This window comes from Hemicordylus capensis, chromosome 15, assembly GCF_027244095.1.
Source record: "Hemicordylus capensis ecotype Gifberg chromosome 15, rHemCap1.1.pri, whole genome shotgun sequence".
Taxonomy (NCBI): domain Eukaryota; kingdom Metazoa; phylum Chordata; class Lepidosauria; order Squamata; family Cordylidae; genus Hemicordylus; species Hemicordylus capensis.
Genome location: NC_069671.1, coordinates 18544581 through 18570783, shown reverse-complemented (window position 1 = coordinate 18570783; position 26203 = coordinate 18544581). Strand labels below are relative to the sequence as shown.

Genomic DNA, 26203 nt, shown 5'->3' with positions numbered 1-26203 from the left:
TATACCTTTAAGAAGAGGCGGTGCCGACCTGAGAGCGGTGGAGGGCGCATGCGTGGGGGCCGCTCTTGCCTAAGCCTCCCGCGCGTCTCTATCATTCCGGGTGGCCGGCCGGACGAAGAGGAAGTGGCGGCCGTGGTTGCCTCTGTGCATACCCAGAGTGCCTCGTCTGTAGGAGCCGGAGGCGGCTGGTGGGGTCGGCCCGGGATGGCGGAGGAGGCGGTGGCGGCGGCGCCAGCACCGTTGCCCCGGCCGGCCGGCGGCAGCAGCACGTACCGGAGCGCGGGGCACTCGGAGGCGCTGCTGAGCGGGCTGGTGGCGCTGCGGGACGGCGGGGTCCTCTTCGACGTGGTGCTGCTGGTGGAGGGGCGGCCCATCGGGGCCCACCGCATCCTCCTGGCCGCCGCCTGCGAGTACTTCAGGTCCGGCCCGGAGCGGGCAGGCAGAGAGAGAGAGAGACAGGGAGCCCGGCCCGCGTTGGGGAGCGAGGCAGCTGCTGCCCGGGCTCGGAGTGGCCCCGTCCAGTGGCCCCTCGAACAGGGGTTCCCAGAGGTGGTGGACTACAACTCCCATCATCCCCAGCCCAAGGCACTTGCACCCCCGGGGGATGCTGGGAGTTGTAGTGAACAGCTTCTGGGGATCCCTGTTGGAGGGAGCGCTGGCCCTGACTAGGAGGGCGCGGCTGAAGGCCTGTGCTCCACCAGCCTGCCTGGGAAGCGGCCTTGTCAGCTCCTGCCTGCCACCGAGGAGAAGCTGCTGCCTGGGGGGGGGGCCCTCAGTGATTGTGTGGGCTTCAGTTCTGTAACTTCCATATCCCACCCACCTCCATCTGCCACTCATGCTAAGCAGCAGCTCCTGAGAAATCTCCCAGGCTTTTTCTTCCAGAAATCTGACAGTCACCACAAAGCTGCATTTTCCCCCACTCCAGAAATACATTTTTACCCCTTCTGCGTCCCTCTCACCACTGCATTAAAAAGGATTTTTAAAAAGTCGGGGGTTTTCAAACATGGGTCCCCAGTTGTGGTTGGACTACAAGGCCCATCGCAAATGACTGAGCGCTTCTCTTCACTCTCCTAGGGGAATGTTTGCCGGTGGGCTGAGAGAAGTGGGGCAGGAAGAGGTCTGTATTCAGGGCATCTCATACAACGCCATGTGCAAACTCCTGAACTTCATCTACACATCCGAACTGGAGCTCAGCCTGAACAACGTGCAGGAGGTTCTGACGGCTGCCTGCCAGCTCCAGGTGAGGGTGGGTAGCTCCAAAGGCCCTTCCGCTGGTGAAGGCTCTGACTTGTGGGCCAACTCAGTGGCCTGGGTACTGGGTACTTCCCAGCCAGGCTGCCTTCATGTAACTAGTGAATATACCTGGCCAGCAAAGCCCGGGGTGGGGGGAGAGAACTGCTTCCAGGCAAGTTGCTGGGTAGCGAAAACTATTTGCAACCACCGCAAAGCTTGCAAATGAAGTATATCTGCATGTCTTGGGGCAACTCAAAGTGTAACCGAGTTAGGCACGTTGCCACTGTTTCAAGGACTGTAGCCATAAGCAGACTTTCAAGCTGGCATTGTATATATCCACTAGTAAGAAAACATTTCCTACTATAAAGCCATATTTTTACAAAACCCTTAGATGTTATAGATTGTGTCTGAAACAGGCAAAAGATATCAGTAGTGGCATTGGAAACAATGTCCCAAAATTCTGATTCCATTACTGACATATTAGTAATGTGGAGTATCTATGTTTTGAATGATTATAGCAATGGTTTATATGTACAGTTAACATGAACCGCACAGATAGGTAAGCGGGAAGTCAATATTTACTTAATTAAATGAATGTAATTTGAATGTAAAGCTATTGTAAAAGCCAATAAAATTTAAAATGCAGATTCCTTTACTGACATATTATGCACATTTCAAGCACTCTATATAATATTTATGGGTTTTGTAAAATGTGGCTTTATAGTAGACATTCTCTTGCCAGTGGGTATATATGATATCAACTTGAAAATCTGCATGTGGCTACAGTCATTGAAGAAGTGGTAACATGCCTGATTCCATTACTGTTGAAATTGCCTGTTGGTTTTTAATAATAAAAAATGTGGGTTATGGGATCTGGGACTTATTCTGTGGGCTCAGGGTGGTTTGCAATCATTGGGCAGCGTCCTGACATAAGCCCCATTGAAATGAATGGAACTTAAGTGAGGCCTGCCTAACTTGTCTCATGGATTCCAGTGGTGCTTTAGTCATAACTAACCAGCCGGGTTGCTGCCCAAAGTGCATGCTAATGCTGGGCTTGATGTCAAAGGAACTCCTACGTTTGCTTCCCTGCAGATCCCGGAGGTCATCAAGTTCTGCTGCGACTTCCTCATGTCCTGGGTGGATGAGGAGAACATCTTGGACATGTACAGACTGGCTGACCTTTTTGAGTTGAGCCCCCTGAATGAGCAACTGGACTCTTACATCCTGAAAAACTTCCTCACGTTCTCAAGGACCGAAATGTACCGCCAGCTCCCCCTGGGAAAGGTCTACTCCCTTCTCAGCAGCAACTCCTTGGAAATCACCTCTGAGAACGAGGTCTACGAAGGGGCCCTCCTTTACCATTACACCCCAGAGCAAGTGGAGACGGACCAGGTATAATGCATAGCTGGTCTGGCCAGGTATCACTGGTCTTCGACTGACTCGGTCTAAGGCAGCTTCCTATGTTCCTATGTTCTAGGTCTCCTTGATGGAGCCTCCTAAGCTACTGGAGACAGTCCGCTTTCCCTTGATGGAGCACCAGACCCTGCAGAGGCTCCACGACAAACTAAGCCCATGTCCGTTAAAGGAGACGGTGGCTGGAGCTCTGCTCTACCACAAGAACGAGTGCCTTCAGCCAGTGCTCCAGAACACGCACACGCAGCTGAGGTCGGAGTTCCGCTGCGTGGTAGGGTTCGGGGGGATGCACTCGACCCCGTCCACGGTCCTCAGCAACCAAGCCTGCTACTTGAACCCGCTGCTGGGCGAGTGGAGACACTTCACCGCAGCCCTCTCCCCCAGGATGTCCAACCAGGGCATTGCCGTCCTCAACAACTTTGTGTACTTAATCGGCGGAGACAACAACGTCCGAGGCTTCCGAGCAGAGTCCCGATGCTGGAGGTAAGAGAGGCCTCTTCCGACATCCGCTGGTGTGGCTGGCCTTGGCATCCAGGCCTCGGCATTCCTTGGATCTGCTGGGCTTCACACCCTTGCCTTTGCCGTTGGAAAATGGAGCCGTCCTGGCTAAGTACGTAGGGCAGGGTAGTCCATGCAAAGCGACGGATGTCTGTAAAGTGCTGCACATCTGGAAACATTTCTGTAACGTATGCTGCTAAGGAAAACAAACTGTAACCCCGTTAATTTTTTAAAAAGTTTTATTGATGATTATTTTAATTTGTTTTATGTGATTTTAGGTTTTAATAGTTGCCGGGTTTTAATTGTAAGCCGCCCAGAGATTTTTTTAAATGCGGCAATATAGAAATGCCATACATAGCTAGATAAACGCTGCGGTGGGTGGGGGGAGAGGGCCAGCAACCGCAGGTGCTTCCGGAACATTGTTGTTCTTCAGCAGGCAGCCACCGTGGGGTGGGGGAGATGGGGAGATGGTTCATTGGGGGGGGGGGTGCCTCTGGCAGAAGCGACTCCTTTCCCTGCCAATTCAGGTGGCTCCACTGTGAATGCAGCCACTCTAGTCCTGGGCTACATTTTCACAAGACCAAGCTATGGCAGCTGCTAAAGGCCACCGACTAAGAAGGGATGGTGCCCGTCCTGGCTTCGAAAGGCAGGAGAGCCACGGAGGCAGGGATCATCCAGGGGGCGGTTGCTCCACGGACAGGGAGTGGAAGCGAGGTGGGACCAGCTGGGTGCCTGGATGGGGCCTGGGTGCTTGGGGGAGGCTTGGCTCAGTCCGGGCCTCCCGTGCAGTTGAGCTGTCTGCTTCCTCGGCCAGGTACGACCCCCGCCACAACAAGTGGTTCCAGATCCAGTCCCTCCAGCAGGAGCACGCGGACCTCTGCGTCTGTGTGCTGGGGGAGCACATCTACGCCGTGGCCGGGCGGGACTACCACGAAGACCTGCGGGAGGTGGAGAGATACGACCCGCAGACCAACACCTGGGAGTACGTGGCCCCACTCAGGAAGGAGGTGAGGTGGCCGGCTCTGGCACGAGGGCCGGGCTTCCTGGGCCTCGAGGGCCCCACCCTCACGTCCCGCTCGCCAGCTGCCCGGGACCTGCCCTGGGGGAGCTGGAGTGCGGCCCTAGGCCGGCAGCCGCTTTCTCATGTTGTCTCGTGCAGGTGTACGCACACGCGGGGGCCGCCTTGGAAGGGAAGATGTACATCACCTGCGGGAGGCGCGGGGAAGATTACCTGAAGGAGCTCCACTGCTACGACCCCACAGCCAACCGGTGGGATGCCTTGGCCAACAGCCCGGTCAGGCGGGCCTGGCACGGGATGGCTGCACTGCTGGGGAGGCTGTATGTGATCGGAGGCAGCAACGACGACTCCGGCTACAGGAGAGATGTCCACCAGGTGAGGCAATGCTCTGCCCATGCAGAGAGTCCTTCGAGACCCGGGGCGGGCAGTGTTCCCTCTAACAGGGAGCCGTAGATGCAGTTGACTACAACTCCCATAATCCCCAGCCAAAGGCCACTGCAGTTGGGGATGCTGGGAGTTGTAGTGAACAACACCCGGAATCCCTGTTAGAGCTAACAGTGCAGGGGATGCCAGGCCATTTAAACAAGTGTATACCCCTTCTGTCGCAAAGCTTGACCTCACGTACCCCGGGGGACGCGGGTGAGTGTGTATGGTGTGGAGTGTGGAGGACTAGGCCCGTCCCCCAGCGGAAGGAGCTACTCTCGCTTTTGGTGATCAGAGACCTTGTTTGGGTGGTGCTCTCTTCTAGGTGGCCTGTTATACCCCCAGCACTGCTCAGTGGACGACGGTCCACCCTCTGCCGGCAGGGCACGGGGAGCCCGGCATCGCCATCCTGGACCACAGGATTTATGTCCTGGGAGGCAGATCCCACAACCGCGGGATCCGCATGGATTACGTCCACATTTATGACGCGGAGAGAGACTGCTGGGAGGAAGGCCCCCAGTTGGAGGATACCATTTCCGGGATGGCCGCCTGCGTCCTCACCCTCCCCAGAGCCATCTTGCTGGATGCCGACAGGGCGGGGCCCGACTGGCCGCAGGAGCGGCTCCCCAGTCACCCAGACATTTCCTCGGAGGTCTTGAGCGTCTTGGAGTGGGAGGAATTTGAGAGCTTAAGTGACGATTAACCTGAGGTTTCTTCCCTAATGTGGCTGAGCGGGGGCCGTGCCCGCCCGTACTTTGCTGAAGCTCTGTCTGCTTCAGGTCTCGGCTGGTGGGTGGCAGAGACAGCCCCATTCCCTTGACAGGACTTGCAGCAGTGGCTGGGCAGAGGCGACGAGCTCCCCCCCCCCCCCCCGCCCCAAACTGAACAGGCTGGGTGGACTTGTGGGCCTCACTTGCACGAATGTGAGCCTTGAACTGCCGGTGACACTGGACGGATGGCAGGTCACCCACCCGCTGGCCTACGGAAGATGGCCAGAAGCGAATGGGGGGTGTTTGAGAACTGAACTCCGCTGCCGCAATATCTACTGACTGTAAGAAGCAAGCCGCCTTCGACAGTTTGCCAGCACCAACATCAGCACACGGTTGTATTTCTCCCACTCGGAAAGTTGGGGTCCTGCCCTCCCCAGCCGAAGCTTTTCAGCCCAGGGCACAGACACAAGATCTGGCTGCTGGGGTTGCACCCAGCAAGTGAGTGCAAGCTGAGCCTCGCCTGCTTGGGAAGTCACAGAATGAGAGCTGGTGTGTGGTCTACAGACACGTGGGCTGAGAAGCTTTGGGTGGGGAAGGCAGGACCCCAGCTTCACAGCTTCCGTGGCGTGCAGGTCGCGGTGACCACCTTAGCTGGCCATTTCACACGTCTTACAGGATGAATGACAATTGGAAGCACCTTAACTCAACTTTCAAAAAGATTGTCACGTCCTTGTTTCTGAAAAGACGTTAAGTCTGCATTGTGTGTGTATTAAGACTATAATTGTATGGCACTTTAAGTCAGTTCGCTGATCTTGTTCATCGTGCTCAGAATTGTGTTCTGTAGCTTTACATGAGTTGAGCAGCAGATTGGTTGGAGGGATTAAACAATAACTGGCAAAAGTTGGCTAACTCCACTGATCTGTTAATAAAATGGAGATGAATCATTTAGCAAAATTCATGAGACAATGAGCTGTTTGCCAAGTTAGCGAAAGAGAACCACCATGTTCCCCGTACCAGCAATATCCAATGCTGGAGGTCACACAGTGGGAAGAATAATGCAATAATTATATATAATTTCTCCTCTCTATTCTTAAGTTTGCAGCTGTGTACTCAGAGTAAAATGACACCGGGTCTTAGTGGGAGAGGAATCAAGGCACCACTGCCCGCATGAATGTAGTGATTTTAACAGAAGGCCTATGCCACTGCTCACCAAAGAATCAACATAGTTTCTACTTCCTTCATAGTACTGCAAGACCTACTTTATTTTTTCCCCCAAAAAGGAAATGCACTCCTAATTCAACATATAGAACTAGTATCAGGTGCATTGCTGAGAGCTATCCATATCAAGATGCATTAGCAACATTTAAAAAGAAACTGAGTGTCTTCTCTACACTGGTTTTAGTTGGCTAAAATGTGTGGCACTTTAATAAAGTTATGGCACGTTTAATAATGCCTCTGGTGTCTGTAATTCTCTGCTTTCTACAAGAGAGGAGTATGTTGGATTCTCCAAGATAGGGCTGAGAGAGATTCCTGCCTGCAACCTTGGAGAAGCCGCTGCCAGTCTGAAGACAATACTGAGCTAAATGGACCGATGGTCTGACTCAGTATATGGCAGCTGCCCACATTCCTAGTGGCCAGTAGTCAGGGATGACAGGCATCATAGCCCAACATCTGCAGGAGCTGGTCTTGCGGTAGAAAGCATGAATGGTCCCCATTGCTAAGCAGGGTCTGCCGTGATTTGCATTTGAATGGGAGACTACATGTGAGCACGGTAAGATAGTCCCCTTAGGGGGCTGCTCTGGGAAGAGCATCTAGGTTCCAAGTTCAACCTAGGAGGAGATCAGCTCTCCTCTCCTAAGATGCTCGTACCCGGAGGAGGAGGAGAGAACACCCAACCGGCCGCAGCATCCGCGGGGAGAGGGAGCTTAAGTCCTTCAGAGGCCGTGTATAAAATAAATCAATACCTTAGTGCTCACGCAGGCCTCCCATTCAAATGCGAACCAGAGTGGGCCCTGCTTAGCAAGGGGGGAATCCCTGCTTGCTGCCCTAAGACCAGCTCTCCTGGGAAAGCCCCGATACATACTTGCCTGCCTCCAGCGCCCGGAAGTCATCTCTGCGCCTGCGCCTTTGGCCTTTCCCTAGCTCTTCCGGGTCGTCGTGCCTGAGACGCCTGCAGCGGCCTCCGCCGACAGGGTTTTTTTTTGCTCCTCCCCTCCCCGATAAAGCCTCGGGCGCGCCCCGCCCACCCCCGTGTGCGCCTGCGCGCTGGGGGGCGTGGCTCCGGCAGCGCTTGGCCTCCCGCTCGGGCCCGGCCGCCATTTTGGGTTCGGCGGGCGGAGCAAGAGGAGGAGGAGGAGGAAGGAGAGGAGGCCTCCCTCGCCAGCCGCCGGGCCTCAGCCTCGGCCTCCGCCCGCCATGTCGCTGCCCGCGGCCTCCGCGCTGCCCGGAGGGGCGCCGCCGCCTCCCCTTCCCCCCGTCCCCGCCGCAGCCGCCGCCGCCATCCCGGCCTCCTCCTGCGGGCCGGGCCGGTTCGACTCCTCGGAGCGGGCGTCGTGGTACGCGGGCGCGCTGTCGCGGGCGGAGGCGGCGGGGCGGCTGCAGGGGCAGCGGGCCGGCACCTTCCTGGTGCGCGACTCCTCCACCTGCCCCGGCGACTTCGTGCTCTCCGTCTCGGAGAACGGGCGCGTCTCGCACTACATCATCAACTCGCTGCCCGGGCGGCGCTTCAAGATCGGCGACCAGGAGTTCGAGGCCCTGCCGGCCCTGCTCGACTTCTACAAGGCCCACTACCTGGACACCACCACCCTGCTCGAGCCCGCCCCCAGGTCGGTATGCCCCGCCTCCCACGAGCCTCCCGCGCCCGCCGCAGGCTACCTGGGTGGGGGGGGCTGCCTGCCTGCGAGAGAGGCCCCGCTTAGGGGGCCCGGCTCTTGCTTGGGGGGTGGGTTGGACTTCAGGGTTTCCTCCAGCAGGGATTCCCGCTTTCGCTGGGTCTACAGCTCCCAGCATCCTCGGCTGCAATAGCCTTTGCTTGGGGATTATGGGAGTTCTAGTCGACAACATCTGGGAATACTGCTTAGGGGTCAGGCGGCTGCCGCTGGGAGCAAGAGGGCTCTTCCCTGCTGGGGCTCTTGTTTTAGGGTTTGGGGTGGGGGTCAGTGTTCCCTCTAACAGGGGTTCCCAGATGTTGTGGACTACAACTCCCAGCATCCCCAGCTGGGAATCCCTGTTAGAGGGAATACTGCTTAGGGGTCAGGCTGCTCCTGGGAGCGCGATGGGCCTCCTTCCCTGCTGGGGCTCTTGCTTCGGGGTTGTGTGGGCCTGGCTAGAAGGCACAGGAGAAGGGCCAGCCATGCCTGCTTATGTGTCTTAATCAATCATCTTGATTACGGTGCAAGACCAGCATACGGTAGAGCATGAATCGCTATCAACTTATGAAGCAGTAGGGTCGTATCACTTTAAAATCGCTACTCTAATATTATGAAGACTCCTGTAGAGCTATTACCCCTTAAAACAGAAAAGATCAGAGGCAGAACTGCAAAATCGTGAAGGTCAGTGTCATAATTATAAGCATCTGTGTTGAAAAGGATAAGGACATGAAGTTTGTGTAAAACGAAGTGGCTAAAATAAGATGTGTAAAATAGGATAGCAGTGTACACAATTTAAAACAATTAAAATATGGGAGGAGAACTGGTCTTGAGGTAGCAAGTGTTAATTGCCCCCCTTGCTAAGCAGGGTCTGCCCTGGTTTGCATTTGAATGGGAGACAGTGCATGTGTGAGCACTGGAAGATATTCCCCTCAGGGGAAGGGGCTGCTCTGGGAAGAAAGAGCACTTGCCTGCAGAAGGTGCCAAGTTCCCTCCCTGGCAGCATCTCCAAGATAGGGCTGAGAGAGTCTCTTGCCAGCAGCCTCGGAGAAGCCGTTGCCAGTCTGTGTAGACAATCCTGAGCTAGATGGACCAATGGTTTGACTCGGTATAAGGCAGCTTCGTATATTCCTAAATATAAAACAGAGTAAAAATGATTAAACAATCTCATGGGATAAGAACAATTAAACAATCAATTTAAATTAATTTCAGTTAAGAGCCTGAGAAAGATGGACCTTGATCTTTATTTGTCCCGGGCAGCCAGGTTTCTGGTCTAAGCAAGCAACTTGTACAGGGGATAAAGAGAAGCCTGTTTGCCCTCCTCTTTGCAGTGTCCCTCATTGAATCGTGTGGTGGTGGTGTCCGCTATCCAGTGCCTGGATAGACCAGGCTGGCCAGTGGGTTTGTAGAGGCCTGGTTGGTATCCTCAAGTCGGCTTCCACAATACGTGGTAGGCGGTGCCTGCCTGTTTTCCAGCATTTGCAGGGCATGGGAGTCCCGAGCCTAGTGGGGGCTTTGTGCCTTCATAAAGTGTGTGCACTCCCCATTCCGGGATGTGTGCTCCCTCTCATGCCTTGGCTCCCGTGAATCTGTGGCTTGCAAGCCAGATCGCATCTTAACTGGGAGAGAGCCACGAGTTACGTGCTGCTTCATGCAGGATGTGTGCATTCCAGGTGGTGTCCCTTCCGCCCCTGGGGTGCTGTGAATTGTTCTGAGCACCTGTTGCTTGGAAGGCCACCCAGGCACATGAAGTGGAGTTGTGGGCTTCCTCTTGCTTCTGTCCAGGGGCTCGTGCTGTGTGTCACTGTCTTCCCTGCCCCATAGCTGGGCATGTCGTCCTAGGAAGCGGTCTTGGACTGAGTCAGAACTTTCTCAGTACTGTCGGCATTGACCGGCAGTGACTTCTCCAGGGTTGCAGGCAGGTGCCTCTCCCAGCCCTACCGGGAGATGCCAAGGAGGCAAGTTCAACTCCAACCCTGTGTTGCCCTCCACCTGCCCCACACCTGTGTGCCTGCACTACCATTTGCCCTCCTGACTGAAAGGTGTTCCCTCGCCCCTTGGTGAGGGGCCACTTCAGTGGGCCTACCTCTGCCCTGGTAGATGCTGCCGCCGCTGCCATCTCAGGGCAGGCCGTCTATCATGCTGCCAAGCTTTGCGAGGCTAGAGCAAGGAAGTGCCGGTTCTTGACCTGGAAAATCCCGATACGGAGAAGACGAGGCAGGCTCTCGGAAAGTGTGGCTAGAAAAGTCTAGCCAGAAAAAGCCTGGCGGGGGGGTGGGGACCACTGGCAGACCCACTGCCCTTCGAGGGCCACTCCTGGATGCAGCGAGGCTTGACCCACTGGTGCCGGCGGAGCATTTGGTCAAGCGAGATGGTCTGGAGCAACTGCCCCCCTCCGGCTGCATGATGCTCTGGAAACTAACTCGGCACTGTTGCCGCTGCTGACTTGCACCAATGTGGCAACGGAGCACGGTTAGATATTTTCCGAGGCTAATGCTGGGCTGAGGAGGAGGAGAGCCGTGGCAGCGGCTTTCCTGGGGTTGCCTTGTGCCTTTGGGCAGGGTGGGTGGCTGGAAGATGCCTTTGCTGGGTGGGTGGGGCTCCAGGCATATGCTGTGGGCTGCAGCGTCTTCCCAGAGCCAAAGTGTTTGTCCCAGGCGGGTGGGACAGGAGCCGAGCGTTGGCTAAAGTGGGTGTGTTTGTGGGTGGCCTCCCTGTGGCAGGCCGCTGTCTCGTTAGCCTGTGGCTAGGTGTGCTTGGCTGAGAGGAGTTCTGCTTCCCGTACTCAGCCCGGTTCTTTGCAATTGGAGGGGTGTATCCGTCTGTGCCTAACCCAGAGTTGGTTGCAGTTTGCTCTTTGGACATTTGAGGTGCTCAAGGTGCCTCGGATGGCCTCCTGCTGCAACTCCCGTCCGACTCTGCTGGCTCTGCCACTTCTGCCTTGGTTCTGAGTCAGCTTTGGCCTTTCGGGCCTCCAGCCGCTGAGTGGCTTTTTTCTGGCACATCCGGGTGGATTCAAGGGCATCGTTTTGGAAACGGGGCCATTTTGGATCCCATGCGTTTCCAGAACAAGCATGCGTTCCGGCTGCCGCTACAGCCATGAAAACCCTCCTGGGTGGCTGCGTGGTGGAGTTCTCCTCCATGCTGGGAGCCCAGTCCAGAAACGCTGGCTGTGCCTCTCACTGCAGAATTGTGCCTGCTGACAGGCAAGAGAGCAGTTTCGGCCAGGATACCAAGGCAAGGCCACTTCCTTGGCGGCTCAGGCTGCCTCCTGCGTGTGCCTCTTTGGGAGTGTCCCGTTGCCCAAAGGAGGACTTCCTTGCCAGCCAACAGATTGGCCTGCAAGGACCTGGGGGGCCAGCCTGAGGCTCTTGTTGGCTATAGCTGCCAGTGTGTTGCAGCTGGGGATTGTGGGAGTTGTAGTCCCAACAGGTGGCGAGCCACCCCTGGCCTAGAGCATTTCATAAGCAAGGGCTGAGCGAGCAGTGTTCCTCTCTGAAGAGGAAGGAAGTGGTGGCTGTCTGTGTCTGGCACAGTCAGAACTGCTCATGACTTGGGAACGGATCCCATTGTAAACAGGCTCCGTGAATGATCCTGCTGAGATGCAGGATGGCCTTCATCGAACACACGATACAGTACGTGGCTTACCATGTCCTTTTATAATGCTCAGTAGCCTCCCAAGTGAGAGATTCTTCTTCATGTTTTACTCTGTTGCATTGAAAGCAGCCTTTCATACCATATTTAATGGACAATCGGGTTTTAAGGTCTAAGAGTGTATCTTTAGCTGTATTGTATTCAAGTGTTTTCTTGAATCAGGTTATTTTTAAAGACATACACACGGAGTTCATTGTTTGTTTTTAACAATCTGTTTTATTTCCTGTACTATGGGTTTTATGAGGAGGCGGCACTCTGGATCCTAATATTTAACTGTGCAAAACAGCACCAAACAGTTGTCAGAGGGAGTTAAGAAATCCTTTAAGCTGCTTTCATAAAGCCCTGCAGCCCTTCAAATCCTTGTTTTGTGTTTTTTTCCAGCTGCTTTGGCATTTTTAAGGTGACGTAGTAAGACTAGTACCAACTACAAGATTGTCACTTCCACATCTGTCTCCCAGAATAGAAATATTTTGCAAGTGTTGAGTCATTAGTGGAAAAAACTGATATTCAGTGTAATCTGATGCATGTTTACTCAGAACTAAGTCCCTTTCGGCTCAAAAGGGCTTACTCTTGGGTACGATTGCCATCTTAGAAACTATTTCAGAGTTCAGCTAAGAGAAGGAACACCTGTGACTAGTGTTCCCTCTAAGGCGTGCACATGTGTGTGCGCTCACACATTGTTTGATGTCCGCTCAGTTAATTTTAGATCCCGCTCAGGTTGGATCATGTAGCTCCCACTCTGAATGCAGGTGTGCACACAATGCCTTCATACTGCTGCCCAGAACAAAACTCATTCTGCACACAGATTATTTTTTAAAAGAGAGAACACTGCCTGTGACCAGTGTTCCCTCCAACAGGGATTCTCAGACGACGTGGACTACAACTCCCAGAATCCCCAGCTACCATGGCTTTTGCTTGGGGATTCTGGGAGTTGTAGTCCACAGCATCTGGGAATCCCTCTTGGAGGGAACACTGCCTGTGACTAACCCTCCTGTTCTCTTCAGGTATCCAGCTCCACTAATGGGGCCCGGATCAGGCCCCATCTTGCCTGCTGCCGAGGATAACGTGGAATACGTGCGGACTCTTTATGACTTTCCTGGCAACGATGCAGAGGACCTGCCGTTCAAGAAGGGGGAGATCTTGGTCATTGTGGAGAAGCCCGAGGAGCAGTGGTGGAGTGCCCGCAACAAAGATGGCCACGTTGGGATGATCCCTGTTCCTTACGTGGAGAAGCTGGTGAGGTCTTCCCCGCACGGCAAGCACGGGCATAGGAATTCCAACAGCTACGGCATCCCTGAGCCTGCCCACGCTTATGCTCAGCCGCAGAACGCAAACCCGCTCCTCAGCGTGTCCAGCCCCCCCGGGGCCGTGATCAGCCCTCTGCCGTCGACGCAGAATGGACCAGTCTATGCCAAAGCCATCCAAAAGAGAGTTCCTTGCGCTTACGACAAGACGGCCTTGGCACTGGAGGTAAGCTTCTCTATGGCCCTGCTGGTCTCGGCTGTGGCTCCTTCTCCATCAGCGCCTTAGGCTGGCCTCTGTCTAGTCTGTGATGAATGAGAAATGATGCCTGACAAATGAAGAAAGTCCTGATGAGCTTGGCAAGTGAAATGTGTATAAACGGAGCCAACCTTTCTTCACCCCTGCTCCCATTGGCGTGTCTGTGTGTTCTAGTTTCAGGCAGGCCTGGATGTGTCTGTCTGTGCCTTAATTCTGCCCTGTTATGTTAAGTGGCGCAGCAGGGAAATGCTTGACTAGCAAGCAGCAGGTTGCCTGTTTGAATCCCCGCTGGCACGATATCGGGCAGCAGCGATAGAGGAAGTTGCTGAAAGGCCTCATCTCACACTGCGTGGGCGGAGGCCATGGTCAACCCCTCCTGTATTCTACCAAAGACCTAGTGCAGTGATAGCTTTTTGATTGGGCTTGACGGGTTGAACCATGTGTTTGCCATGATGGGAGGGGTACAAGGAGGAGGGATCGTTTTTATGCCACTTGCATCGGATTACTAAAGAGATTCTTGAATGTGTTTAAAGATGGCTACCATGAGTTGACTGCATGCATTCTGAATAGAAAAAGAATATTCTAGGAGTTCTTTGCACACCTGATAGGAACATGTGATAGGGGAGGGAGACATTTGCTGATTTCCCTTCCCCTCTGAGCCTAGTCTGCTTCCCAAAAATATGTCCCTAGAGATTGCAGGACCCTTGGAGACACGTTTTCGGGAGGGAAGGCTTTTCTTTTCTGCACTTCCTCTTTGGAATCTTGCTTGGATACAGTCGACTGGCCACTTCTTCTTTCATCTCTTAGTTCTCTTGGTTTTCCAGGGGCTGCTTGGTCTTGGTTTCGCTTGTATATTTCTCACTCACCAATCCTTAAGGCTTCTTTCAGTTTCTTCATCTTTTCCCCCTTGGTCGGAATTCTTTAGGGATCCACATTAGGTCCTCTTTATTTTTATTTTTTACTCCTTATCTTTCTCCTCTGGGTCCTGTTCGCTGTTAATCTCCCTTCCATTCCACCTCAATTTTTTAAAACACGTTTAGATCCTGCTCTTCCTGTAAGGAGCCTAGAGTGGTGTACATGGTTACTGCTGACAGTCTTGACTCAATACAAGTTGAGGGAACAAATCCAAGTGGAAATCCTGGTTAGTGGCAAATTACTTTGAAGCAGTAGATTCTTTCACCTTGAATACATCAAAGACTCCTCAACATTTCTCCTGGGTTTAGTGCAATTAAGTGGCAGGGGAAACAATTAAGTCTAAGCTGGGAAGTAGAGCAAAATGTGCCCTCCTGGAGCACCTCTTGACAGTATTGTACTGAAGAGGAGGATTGGACTACTTTTATGAGATGTCGAACGGTTTCAGTCGCTGCTGCCTTGCTTTGTGGAGGAAACCAGCAAGATGGATAACTTTGTTGATAATGCTCTTTGCTTGATGCTGTTTTGCCTTCAGGTGGTTTTGGAACTTGAGCAGGAGACCCCACAGTTAATTTTGTAGGTGCTTTAAAAATGTTTCTCCAATCTATGAATTTCAAAGTTGGCACAGTTTGCTAATGGAGCCACTGCTAATGGACCATTAGTCTTTCCTGAGTCCACCCTTCCAGTTCTCTCCCCGCCCCTGCCCCCCCCGCCACAATGCCCCTCCTTATAGGGGCTATCATGCACCCTCTTGGCCTAACCTACCTCGCAAGGTTGTGAGGAGCAAAGTGGTGGAGAACCAGGGGGAGAACTGCCTGAGCTCCTCAAAATAAGCCACCATTCTCTACTTTCATTCCTTCTTTGCCAGCAATGGCTCATCTTCTCAGGCAGACCCGGCTTGCCTTCTCTTCTCCATCCCCCAGCATTTAGCACTACCCAATCTTCTTGGCACTGAAATAACTCATTAAAACTCTCCGCTTCACAGCCTCTCCTGAGACTTGCCTTATTTTTATAGGCTTAAATATTGGAAAGGTCATTTGGGTATTTTCCAGCTACAAGAAAGCTGTCCCGATTCCCCCACAGCAAAGCCAGAAGGATGTGGCCATGCTGGGTGTGTTGCAGAGGCCACTCCGGCATAGCCCTGGCCTTCATTGATGGAGGACAACTGCAGGCTCCAGCTTGTGGGGTATTGGCAGCCTCTTTCAAAGCAGGCCCCTGGACCTGAGCGCTTCGGTCTCTCCTGCCCCTCCAGGAGCAGAAAGGAAGACTATGACGTAGACTCTTACCAGGGGCAGTCCTGAAGTGTTGCCCTGCGGTTATGTAAAAAGAATAGTAAATCCTTGCTGGTATGTTTCCCAGACGATGGGAAACACCTCTGTCGGGCAGCAGTGATACAGGAAGATGCTGAAAGACATCATCTCTTACTGCACGGGAAGAGGCAGTGGAAAACCTCTCCTGTATTCTCCCAAAGAAAACCACAGGGCTCTGTGGGCGCCAGGAGTCGACACCGACTCGAGGGCACACTTTACCCTGCACCGAAAATAGCACGTGTGGGAAGCAGTCCCAACCAGCTCCTTCCTTGTGGCAAAGTCCCCACGACCACCCCCTTCTGTAGAGCAGGCCTCCACTGATGCTGGCTACCCAGGGCTGAAGAGGCAGCAGCCAGTGGGGACCAGAGCCTCCTGCCTTGCCCATCAGGCTCCTGTGCCGCGTGTTTCAGGAACATGGGTTTTGTTTCCGAGCGTGCAGAGCAGACCTGGCCAGTGGCTTCTTGAGCCCTCGAAGCCGAGCTCCTGTTTCTCGTCCTGTGTGCTCCTCCTCCTCCCAGGATGCTGCTCAGGCTTTGGCCCCCTGCTCAGTGCTGTCAATTCCGGGCTGTCCATGTATTTGAGCAGCCCGTGGCCAGCCCTGTGCAGTTGGGAGCATGGATGGTGGTTTGACCATATATGGCTTCAGAGTCTCTTTGTTTTACTGGCGTTCCAAGAATCTCTGTTCCTCAAATGTAGGTGTCTTGCCCAGATTCTGGCAAGGATCCCAGTCCTGCTTTAGCTGCGAGCCCCTAACTTTTGTGGACAGAGTGGGGAAATAAACCAATTCCCAGTCTAATTTACAGATTCACCACCCTTCTAGCAAGCAGCATCAACAGGGAACACCCATACATGGGGCTGACTGGGAATCTGGGTTTCCTGAGCACCGGGTTGGACATCCAGATGATCATGTGCCTGGAGTTCTGTCAGGCCTCTTGTCCTTGGCTAGTGACATGGCCCTGAAGTCACAGCGGCTGTTTGTGGGGGAGCCCTTAGGGACATAGGAGGCTGCCTTCTGTCGAGCCAGACCCCTGGGCCATCTAGCTCAGCATTGTCCCAGACTGGCAGCGGCTTCTCCAGGGTTGCAGGCAGGAGTCCCTCTCGGCCCTTGCATGCTCTGTCCAGCCATCCTGAGCCCTCTGCTGCTCTGAAGCAGAGCCGCTGTTGCTGGCTATTGGAGGGAAGAGCTACCCATCGGGAGGTTTTGCAGGAGGCGCTTTGCGGCATAGTGGTGGCGGCCACATCCTTTTCCCCTCCAGCTAGGCTTCCTGTCGCTTCCTGCACAGGCTCAGATGCCCCAAAAGGCCTGATCCCCGGCCTGCCTCTGTGCTCTCCCAGATGTGGTATTGGGTAGTGTTCCCTCCAACAGGGATTCCCAGATGTTGTTGACTACAACTCCCAGAATCCCCAAGCAAAAACCATTGCAGCTGGGGATTCTGGGACTTGTAGTGAAAAACATCTGGGAATCCCTGTTAGAGGGAACACCAGTATTGGGCACTTGCAAGGTTGTAAGGTTGTTTTGTCCTGCTTGGGCCGCTGCCCCCCCCCCCGCAAAAGACCACACTGTCCTCCATCTTGTATCCCATCATTGCCCAAGTCGCCCTCTACAGTGAGGACATAACTCCAGGTGAAGCAAGTTCTTTCTCAATAGGAAAGACAAGATTGAAGGGTTGCCTCCTCCCATATGAAGCTGCCCGTCTTTGGAAATTGCCCAGGAGGGCCCCTGTGCATGTCCTCCCTTTCTGCCCTGGGTATCCATCTAGCTGCCGCCTTTGTCATTCTGTGGACCTTTTTATCCAGGCATTTCACCTTTGCTAGCTTGGGTGATCATGTGTGCTGCCCTTTCTCTCTCTTTGTTTTGGACGATGGTGTTCTGATGATGGCAAAGTCTTTTTAACAGTTTGATATTGATTTTTGTTGATGTGGAAAGGCAGGATAAAACTTGCTTAATGAATAAGAGAAGCCTGACAGCCAGTCCTAGACAGGCTTCCTTGGCATGCAGTCAGGGTCACTGAGGAAGTCCAGCCGTTGAGTTACACTCCGGATTCACTTCCACTTTGTTCTTAAGTTGTTAATCGTTTTAACGGGGTCTCTCTGTTAATCCCTGCTAAGCCCGTTGCAGCTCAGTGAAAAAGGCTCCGCTGCCTCACTTCCTAGTGGAGAGACAGAAGAAGCTGTCATTTGCTGGTTTAATTTTATTCTTTGGGGAGTTGGTTGCCAAAGGTCTGCTCTGGGCTTTCCCAGAGTGGAAATAGGTGTGCTTTAATCAGGATGAGCACTCAAGCCATCCTTCAGATTTTGCTCTTGTACAAAGGGCACTGGGCATGGACATAAGTGCCATTGGCTATTCTTATGCCATTCCATGCATAAGAACAGCCCTGCTGGATCAGGCCCAAGGAGGCCCATCTAGTCCAGCATCCTGTTTCACACAGTGGCCCACCAGATGCCCCAGGGAAGCCCACAGGCGGGGGGTGAGGGCTTGCCCCCCTGCAACCGGAAGGCTCAGTGCAGCTGGTGAGCCTCCTGGGCAGCCTCTTGGCTTGCGGGCCAGTGGGACGCCTGGCCAGTTCTCCGTTGCTGCTGACAGGGAGCCAGCTTGCCTCTCAAGCGTGGCTCTGGGGCTCAGCCAGGGCCATCTTGGCAGCAAGCCGGCTGTGGTGCTTGCACGAGGTGGAAAGAGGCCTGCCTCCAGCCCTGAAGTGCCACTCCGTTCAGCTGGAAGACTCTGCAGCCATCTGGCAGGGCCCTGAACTCTGTGTGTGTGTGTCTCTCTCTCTCTCTCTCTCTCTCTCTCTCTCAAACTCTGCAGGTGGGTGACGTGGTGAAGGTCACGAGGATGAACATCAACGGTCAGTGGGAAGGCGAAGTCCACGGCCGGAAAGGCCTCTTCCCTTTCACGCACGTCAAAATCATTGACCCTCAGAACCCGGATGAGAACGAATGATTCCCATTGGCCTCTTTTCTACATTGCTGCTTCATTTTCCTGGCTATCATGAGCATCGTTTGAAGTGGGATGAGGACGGTGAGCGCTGCCAGTTGCCCAGCTGCGGCGCTTGGACAGTCCGGCCGTGTCTGTTTGGAATGCACACAGCTGGAGCCACTGGCTGGTGCTCGGACAGCAGCCCCCCCTTCCCCCCCCTCTGCAATTTGGAGTCGCTCCTGCAAGGACTTTAGACCTGAAGTCGAAGACGGCGGCCGCGGCCGGTGGACAAAGGGGTGAACCTTCCGCCTGTCTGGCTGAGGTGCCTTGTCCATGGACAACATTCTGCCGAGGACCAGAATCCGAAGCCTCTCTGTCCAGCGCAGAACAAAACATGCAATTTTATTTTGCCTTCTGGGGGAGGGAAGACTTGGTTTGAAAAAGAAAAATCTGTTCAGGCAGGAGTACGGTTGGCTTGACCGTCTCCTTGTGCTATAATTGGCGCTTTGGTCTTAGGGCTATGGGGCAGCGGGGAGAGGCTTGCAGTTGCTCAAGAAACATTTGGGGGGATGACAGGAAAGCATCGTCACAGCAGAGTTGGTTTATCATGGCAACACGTAATTGGTAACCTTTTTTTTTTTTTTGCCTCATCCCTGCCTAAATTCTGCTGTCTTGATTCAGATTTGAAAATGCAGTGAGTTTGCAAACAGTCGCTAGATAAGTTTTTAAAAGAAACACTTCAGCGCTCGCACCATAGACACAAGCTTGGGTGAAACCACACTCTTTGCCTCTTGAAAAGCAACTGCTTTAAACAGAAAAAACTCCATCCACACCAAGCACGGATAATCACTAATAGGGACTTAGAAGTGTCAATCGAGAGAGGGGGGGTTAACTCTTCTGTGCCCTGTTCTGTAAACAGAAGTTGGTGTACAAACTGTAGTTTCTCCATCTTTAGATTTTAATGAGGAATAGTAAACGCAGGAACTAACCCTGGCCTTGGTGTTGGGAAGAACTGGCTCCCTAGGTGTTAATTTTTTAAAAAAATAAATTGGTCAGCTTGCATTGTCTTGTGAGGATTTTGGACTTCTGAGGAGTCGCATGTCCAACTCAGTATTAAAAGTGCCTTAATTTGAGGACGGAGAGGCTGGGAGGGAGGCCACAAGGTTGCACTTCCAGCTGTGCGTTCAGTCTAGAGGGGAGCATTTCAGTTTACTAATCCTCAAACTCTGTAGTGCTGATGAAGTGATTGATGGTCTGGAGAGAGGAAAAAAGAGCATGCAGTTTTACTGCCTAACAAATCTACTGTGAATTAGACTAGTCTTGATGCTCCCAGGAAGCCCTTTTCTGCCTTGGGGGCAAAGGCCCCCTGTGATGGAGAACAAGTTGCATGGCGATTCTAGAGAATGCCTGGTGTCCTTGTTGATCTCGAGTTACTTACTGTGGACTAGTACTACTGAGCTTTGTGTTAGGAATATTTAAGCTGCACTAAACATGTCAGTCTGCCATAGGGTGGTCCTACAGTGCGGCTGGCTTAACTCTCGGAAGGTGGGCCTTCTGCCTTGGGAGGTCCTGGGTGGCCCCCCCTCGCTCCTCCTCATGCATGCTCTCGGGAGGAGCTGTTGCTTCTCAACCTGCTGCCTTAGCTCCACCTCAGACTCCTCCTCTGTGTCTGGTCCGTGCATTTCAGGATCACCAGGCAAGAGGTCAGCGTCACTATGCAAGCAAGTCTCAAACTGTCCCCCCAGACGCCTTGTGGTCGGTGGCTTCAGTTTCCGCCAAAGCCCAGATCCATGTCACGGCTCGAGGGTAGCACACTTAAAGTGCATGGGGAGAAGCATACGTTCAGATGTTTCCGTGGCTTTATTACAGAATATTTTCATATTGCGTACATAATCTGCATTTGCGCTGTAGGGGTTGCTAAGGATTAGCTTAGGCCAGGGGTTTTCAGCCGGGGAATTTTGAAGCCTTGCAGGGGGGTACCCGCACCCCGTGACGCGGTTGGCTCCCTCCATGTGATTGGATGGCTGGGGCTCAGCACTGGCATTGCCCTTGCTGTCCAGCCTGTCAGTGGAGGGGAGGGGTGGGCTGAGCATCATGTGGAGAGAGAGGCAGGACCAGGCCAGGGTGCCGCCTCTGACTAGGAAGGAAGTCAGGAGTTTGGGTTTTGTGTCTCCTTTTTCTAGGGCAGATTCACTTAGCTTGCACTGTATTTCCCACCAACTTTGGCAAGATTTACTGGGGGATGGAAGGCGTCACGGTTATTGGCTGCTTAGATGGGGCACCTGAGCTCATGCTCTGAAACAGAAAAGGTACCCTGGCTTTAGGCCATCCTTGGTGGTTGCTTACAGCCGCCCTGTGTCTTTCAAAAGCCTCCTAGTCTTGGTACAGCATGAGATCTCTTCAGTCTGTGTAGTACAATTCTAAACACCTTGCAGTGTACAATCCTCAGCATGTTTACTCAGAAGCAAGTTCCACTGCGTTTCTGGGAGGATTGGTTTCAAATTGGCTTAAATGTCTGCAGTCCAAGAGACTGATCTGTGGGGAGGGCTGACCCCCACCCTGTTGCCTCTGGCCACGAGAGGAGCAGCTGCCACTGGCCAAAGACCTCATGATTGTTTACAGACCAGGCAGGAATACATAAAAAGGGAATCTCCTGTTCTGCTTAGGGCTCCTGCGGGCCCAACTGCTATTTTTGTAAAGGGATAGAAATGCGATTTCATGTGCCTGCAATAATCTTGGTCTTGGTTGTAACTGACTCCTGGGATGAAATGGGCTGTCCTTTCTCTGCCTCCCTGACCTCCTCGCGTCGGGCTGTTAAATGTAAGCGTGTCCAGACCAAGAAATTCCTTTTTTGCAGAGGGAACAGTGGCCTTGTATTAGGACAGTTTTCACTGTGCAAGCATTTCGATGTAACAGACGTATCATCTGAATTTCAGGCAATAACGTGTTGCGCTTTAGGTCTTACTTGGGATCATCATAGCTTGTTTTGATTTTTTTGTGCTACAGAATTAACAGTATTAAATATATTCTTAGAACACATGAAGTGTCTTTTCTTAAGATTAGTGCCTTTTCATTTTCTTACTCCACGACTGGTCCCAACCTATCAAGCCAGTGTGTTCAGCCCCTGGTTTGTATACTCTCAAATAAAATGTACATCCAACTTGCAGCAAGAGAGTGGTCATCTTTACTTCTGGCTTTATCATGCTTCCATATTGTGTGCAAAAGGATTGTGGTCTTAAGGAAAGAGACTCTTTCCAGCTCCTGAGCCCAGTGGGTGGGAATGTGGTGGTCTCTGGCAGGGGACTCCACCCCCCACACACACCTCCATTTGGAAAGGGAATGCTCCACTTGAGGGCCTTTAAGGGAGGTTGTCTACTGGGACCCTGCAGGGAGAGGCAGAAGGAACAGATGTGGGTGAGGGGCTGTGGCTGGCCCCTCCCCTCTTAATCGTGCATTGCCTGGATCCTGTCGTGGGCAGTTTAATAGACTTGTGCCAGTTCTAGTGCTGTGCACCAAATGTTTATTTTTAGCTCTGTCCGGCTCTTACTCCAAAGAGCCCATAGTGGTGTACATGGTTATGATTATCCTCACAACAACCCTGTGAGCTAGGTCAGGCTGGGAGATAAGCAATTAGCTCATAGCCACCGGGCCAGTTTCGTGGCTGAGCAGGGGTTTGAACTAGTCCAGCACTCTACGCCCTACATCACACTGGCCCTCATAAAAAGTTATGTTTGAAGAGAGGAGGAAGGAGAAAAAGCAGAAGGCAACAGCTTCTCTTTCAGCAGCGGCACAAAGAGGCAGGCACTGTTCACTCCCCCTTGTGCAGGGCAGGGGGAGAACCTGCAGTAATCTGCCACTCTATGGCGGACTGGACCCTTCTAATGGATAGACATCTGCCCACAGTCCAGGCAAAAGACTGGGACAAGTTCCAAATACACCAACTCTGCCCTCCTCGTGGCCCCCACAGCTGTGTCCAACAGCCAGCCTCCCTCCCTCCCTCTCACCAGCAGGTATAAGGGAACAAGGGGTACTGGTTCCAGTCTGCCATGTTGCCGTGACCCATGGCCCCCTCCCGGCCATAGTCGGTGGGGAAAGCCGAGTAGCCGACAGCCCTGTACTGAGGGGGCGCTGGAACCACCCACTGATTCAGGCTTTGGTCTGGCGCGTAGGGGCTATAGAACGGCCTGCGGGCTCCTGCTTTCCCAACGGGGTCAGTGGCCGCCCCCGAGTAGTCCTGTGGAGGAGCTGGAAGTGGGGTGGAGAGAGCCGGCAAGGGGGCAAAACCTTCAGGAAGCTGTTTGGCCTCTGGCTCGGGAACTGCAGCAAAGTCCAGTGGGTGGGGTCTGGCCCGGAACTCGTGGAGAGGCAAGACGTCCCGGAGGGGGGCTGCCGGCAGGGGCCCATCGGCTGCCTCGTGGAACCTAGAAGCAGGGACGGGGGTGAGAAGCAGTCCGAGCAGACGGCCTGGCCTGTCCGCTCACTTTTGCTGGCCAGGATGAGGGCAACTCCCTTGGAGAAGGAAGTAGAGCAGTGATGGCCCCCCAGCAACCCACAGCGGGGCTCCTTGACCCGCTGTGCATTTGGCTAAAGCCGAGGACTCTGCCCTTGGAGGGCATCCGTGGCGCACAGTCCTTCCCAGGGCTCTCCTCCGGGAGAGAGGGCCCCCTCTCGCTGAAAGGGCCTTCCCCGCACTGAGGAAAGCACAGTCCTGACCGGAGCTCAGCCCAGTGAGAAATGGCTCTCACACTGAAGGCTTTTTTTTTAACACTTGGAGAAATAGTGCTGATCCCGGCTGCTGCGGAGTGTCCCTGGGCTCCGTCTTTCTCCTGAGCCTCCCCGGGGCTCACCCTCCCCTCTCTGCCCAGCTCCGAGAGACTGGTGCTTGCCTGTAGGAGCCCTGGGAAGAGGTGGTGGCCACGGCGGCGGCGGCCAGGGGCGGCGTGGGCTGTCCTTGGGCCGGGAGCTCGCCCTCTTCCACTCGGGCAGGCGCCTCGGCAGAGAGGCCGCCGTGGTTGCTGTTCTGCTCGGAGACCCAGAAGGGGCAGCTGCTGCTGCCGGCCGCAACGCTGTGGTTCTTTTCCTTCACCTCCACGCTCTCGTCCCTCCTGAAATCTGACACGCGATGGGGCAAAAAAGTGAGAGGAGACCCGGGGAGAGCAGCAGCCAGGTCCTTGGCGGACCACCTGCACGCCCAGCTAGTGCTCTCTCCCACTGAACTCAGGGCCCAGCCACAGGCAAACCCACAGGGCTCTTGCTTAGCAAAGGGGACTACCCCTGCTCGCGGCCGCAAGGCCAGCCCTCCTCCCCATTGGTAAAACTATCTGACGAGCACCGCATGGAAATGGTGCTGGGAACTCCGCCACCAGAGGAGTCAGGACACGAACCAGGCCCCCTAATCCAGGGCTAAAGATCCCCCAGAGCACGGGGGTGAGTGTTGCAAGGCACGTAGCCCACCTGGTATTATATGCTGGTATTACCTGGGTCCTCGATGCCAGGTTTGGGCTGCTCGTGGCTCTGCGTCCTCTTCTGACCTCTGGCAGGGTTGTTCTTCTGGACTCTCCCCTCCCTGAGGAAAGATCACCTAATGGACAGCACTCTGGTCTGCGACTCTGGGACGGGCAGCCCTCCCAAGGCTGGGGCGGCGGGGGGTGGGTGGGGGGGAGAGACAGGGAAGGGGGCAGAGCATCTCGCCTCTCTGGGAGGCTGACCAAAAGCAGCTTCCAGCCCCACTCAGGGCTAAAAAGGTGCGTTCGGAACGGGCTGAAGCTCTCGCTGCGAGCAGCCAGCCCAGAAGAGCTCCTCAAAGCGGCCGCTGAGCAGCAGCCCCGACAGAAAAGGGTTGCCGACATTCAAGGAAGCAGACTGGCACTGCCCAGAGGAAGGCGCCCTTTACCTGCGCGTGTTCTTCCCGTGTTCTCGGAAGCCCTTCGCAAACGGATTGTTGTAGATCTTGAGTTTTGTGATCTAGAGAAGAAGACTCGTTCTGGAGTCAGCGCTCACAGCGAGGCGGAGGCCATACAGCCCCCAGCTTCTCCAGAGCCCGTCTTCTAACCTCCCCACCCTAGTCCAAGTCTGCTGTTTGGATTAGGGACAGACCAGACCACCCCTTCTACCCAGCAGCCTTTGCAAATCGGTGCACAGTGCCTCGTCCATGACCTCCTGCCCAAAGCAGGTCATTTCTGTGCTCTTTGCACAGTTGGTTCCTTGTTCTTCCCCATCTTCTTGCCTGAGCTACTCTGGTTGGCAGCATCTCTCCAGCGTCTCAGGCAGGCAGAGGCCTTTCCCAGCACCTGCTGCCTATGCCCCTGGTTGGAGATGGCGATGTTGGGGTCCTCTGCATGGGAAGCAGGTGCTGTTCTATGCCGCTCTGGCCTCCTCCGGGAGGAAGAGAGCTGGTCTTCTTTTAGCCAGCATGAACTGTGCCCTTTGCTAAGCAAAGTCTGCCTTGGTTTGCATCTGCATGGGTGACTCCTGATACTTTGGAGAGCTGCTGCCAGTCAGTGTGGAACAATACTGAGCTAGCTAGACCAGCAGGCTGACGTGGTATAAAGCAGCTTTCTATGACTTGACTAACAAGCCAGAAGTTGCCGGTTCGAATCCTCGCTAGTATGTTCCCCAGACTATGGGAAACACCTATATCGGGCAGCAGCAATACAGGAAGATGCTGAAAGGCATCATCTCATCCTGCACGGGAAGAGGCCACGGTCAACCCCTCCTGTATTCTACCAAAGAAAACCACAAGGCTCTGTGGGCGCCAGGAGTCGACACCGACTCGACGGCACGCGTAACCTCCGAACGGTATTCGGGGGAGTGGGGCAAGCCAAGGTGCAGCCTGTCAGCAGAGAAGCCGCAATGCCGCCCCCCCCCCCCAGCATTCCTGGTAGGGAACTGGCCATGGGCTCTATTTCCAGGCACACCTTCTCATTCTGGTAGGCAGTTACGGAGGTGAAGACCGTCTCGGGGAAGCTGAATGTCTGGAAGATGCTCCAGCGGGTGCTGAGCAGGTCGTCGGCCTGCATGACATGGAAACGAGGCTTATAGCGGTGCATGGAGTGGAGGATGATCTGCGGGGGAGAGAGAAAGAGAGAGAGAAAAGGTAGCTCCACTGGGAGGCCTGCCTTGCCCTTAGCATCTCCGGCATGGCTCGCTCAACAGACATGCAGAGCAGCCACCGTTCCCTCTAAGGCGTGCGCATGTGCGCACACTCACAAGTTGTCTGATGTTAATTTTAGATCCTGCTCAGGTTGAAGCACGAAGGCCCTACTCTGAATGCACATGGTGCATGCACACTGCCTTGATATTCCCACCCAGAACAAAACACATTCCACACACAGATAAGAAAAATCAGAGGGACCACTGGTCCAAGTGCCAGCTGGGATGGTGGGTACCATCTGTGGGGACGAATGCTCAGCGTGGTTTTTAACGGGAGATGGGAAAGAGGTGAGAGCTTTGCAAAACTATCAATTCTCAGTGCCCTGTCTTGCTTTTATTGTCATAACCATTGGGTCAGCAGTGGCCAAAATTTGCAATGGTGCTTTAAAAGCTCTTTTAAAAAGGTTTAAACACACAAAAACTACTATAAGGTTTTGAATATGTTGTCTGAGGAATTGATAAGAAAATTGGCAGCAGCAACAACAAAATCTCTCCTGCATGTTCCAGCCATTTTTTATTTTTAACCCATTATCTGCCTGGTTTCTGAAAATTTCAAAAATACCCCAACCTTGTGCATCAAAACCAGCATGTTCCAA

At 53.9% G+C, this 26203-nt stretch overlaps 3 protein-coding genes across 8 annotated transcripts in view; 2 read left to right on the top strand and 1 right to left on the bottom strand.

Moving 5' to 3' along the window:
- Positions 1-4: 4 nt before the first annotated feature.
- Positions 5-6747, top strand: KLHL22 (kelch like family member 22). Of its 2 annotated transcripts, none has more exons than XM_053279202.1 (7): positions 5-419; positions 1075-1246; positions 2326-2625; positions 2711-3129; positions 3959-4151; positions 4304-4537; positions 4911-6747. In XM_053279202.1, the coding sequence occupies exons 1-7, from the start codon at positions 49-51 to the stop codon at positions 5286-5288; spliced, it is 2067 nt and encodes a 688-aa protein (XP_053135177.1). In that variant the 5' UTR covers positions 5-48; the 3' UTR covers positions 5289-6747. The 2 variants fall into 2 exon arrangements, with proteins under 2 accessions (XP_053135177.1, XP_053135178.1); XM_053279203.1 differs by having other exon boundaries at positions 10-419; positions 1075-1240.
- Positions 6748-7536: 789 nt separating this feature from the next.
- Positions 7537-21621, top strand: CRKL (CRK like proto-oncogene, adaptor protein). The gene is made up of 3 exons (XM_053279219.1): positions 7537-8120; positions 12821-13286; positions 18345-21621. The coding sequence occupies exons 1-3, from the start codon at positions 7711-7713 to the stop codon at positions 18477-18479; spliced, it is 1011 nt and encodes a 336-aa protein (XP_053135194.1). The 5' UTR covers positions 7537-7710; the 3' UTR covers positions 18480-21621.
- The window catches only part of LOC128337819 (T-box-containing protein TBX6L-like), a 34646-nt gene continuing 16923 nt past the window's right edge, over positions 8481-26203 (bottom strand). For 3 of the 5 annotated variants that reach the window (XM_053279209.1, XM_053279208.1, XM_053279205.1), the window contains 6 exons: positions 25373-25519; positions 24349-24419; positions 23933-24021; positions 23342-23567; positions 22740-22876; positions 8481-9293 (listed from right to left, as the gene is read on the bottom strand). In XM_053279209.1, coding sequence (XP_053135184.1) covers positions 9007-9293; positions 22740-22876; positions 23342-23567; positions 23933-24021; positions 24349-24419; positions 25373-25519 — 957 coding nt within the window. In that variant the 3' untranslated portion in view covers positions 8481-9006. Of the gene's footprint in view, positions 9294-21618; positions 22877-23341; positions 23568-23932; positions 24022-24348; positions 24420-25372; positions 25520-26203 lie in introns of those variants that run through there. The other 2 variants (XM_053279207.1, XM_053279206.1) reach the window with 2 other exon arrangements.

Excerpts from the sequence above, each read along its gene's own strand:
- CRKL (XM_053279219.1), top strand. The coding sequence starts at position 7,711 with ATGTCGCTGCCCGCGGCCTCCGCGCTGCCCGGAGGGGCGCCGCCGCCT. Across the intron at positions 8,121-12,820 it reads CTGCTCGAGCCCGCCCCCAG|GTATCCAGCTCCACTAATGG; the intron begins GTCGGTATGCCC and ends TGTTCTCTTCAG. Across the intron at positions 13,287-18,344 it reads AGACGGCCTTGGCACTGGAG|GTGGGTGACGTGGTGAAGGT; the intron begins GTAAGCTTCTCT and ends CAAACTCTGCAG.
- KLHL22 (XM_053279202.1), top strand. The coding sequence starts at position 49 with ATGCGTGGGGGCCGCTCTTGCCTAAGCCTCCCGCGCGTCTCTATCATT. Across the intron at positions 420-1,074 it reads GCCGCCTGCGAGTACTTCAG|GGGAATGTTTGCCGGTGGGC; the intron begins GTCCGGCCCGGA and ends TCACTCTCCTAG. Across the intron at positions 1,247-2,325 it reads CCTGCCAGCTCCAGGTGAGG|ATCCCGGAGGTCATCAAGTT; the intron begins GTGGGTAGCTCC and ends GCTTCCCTGCAG.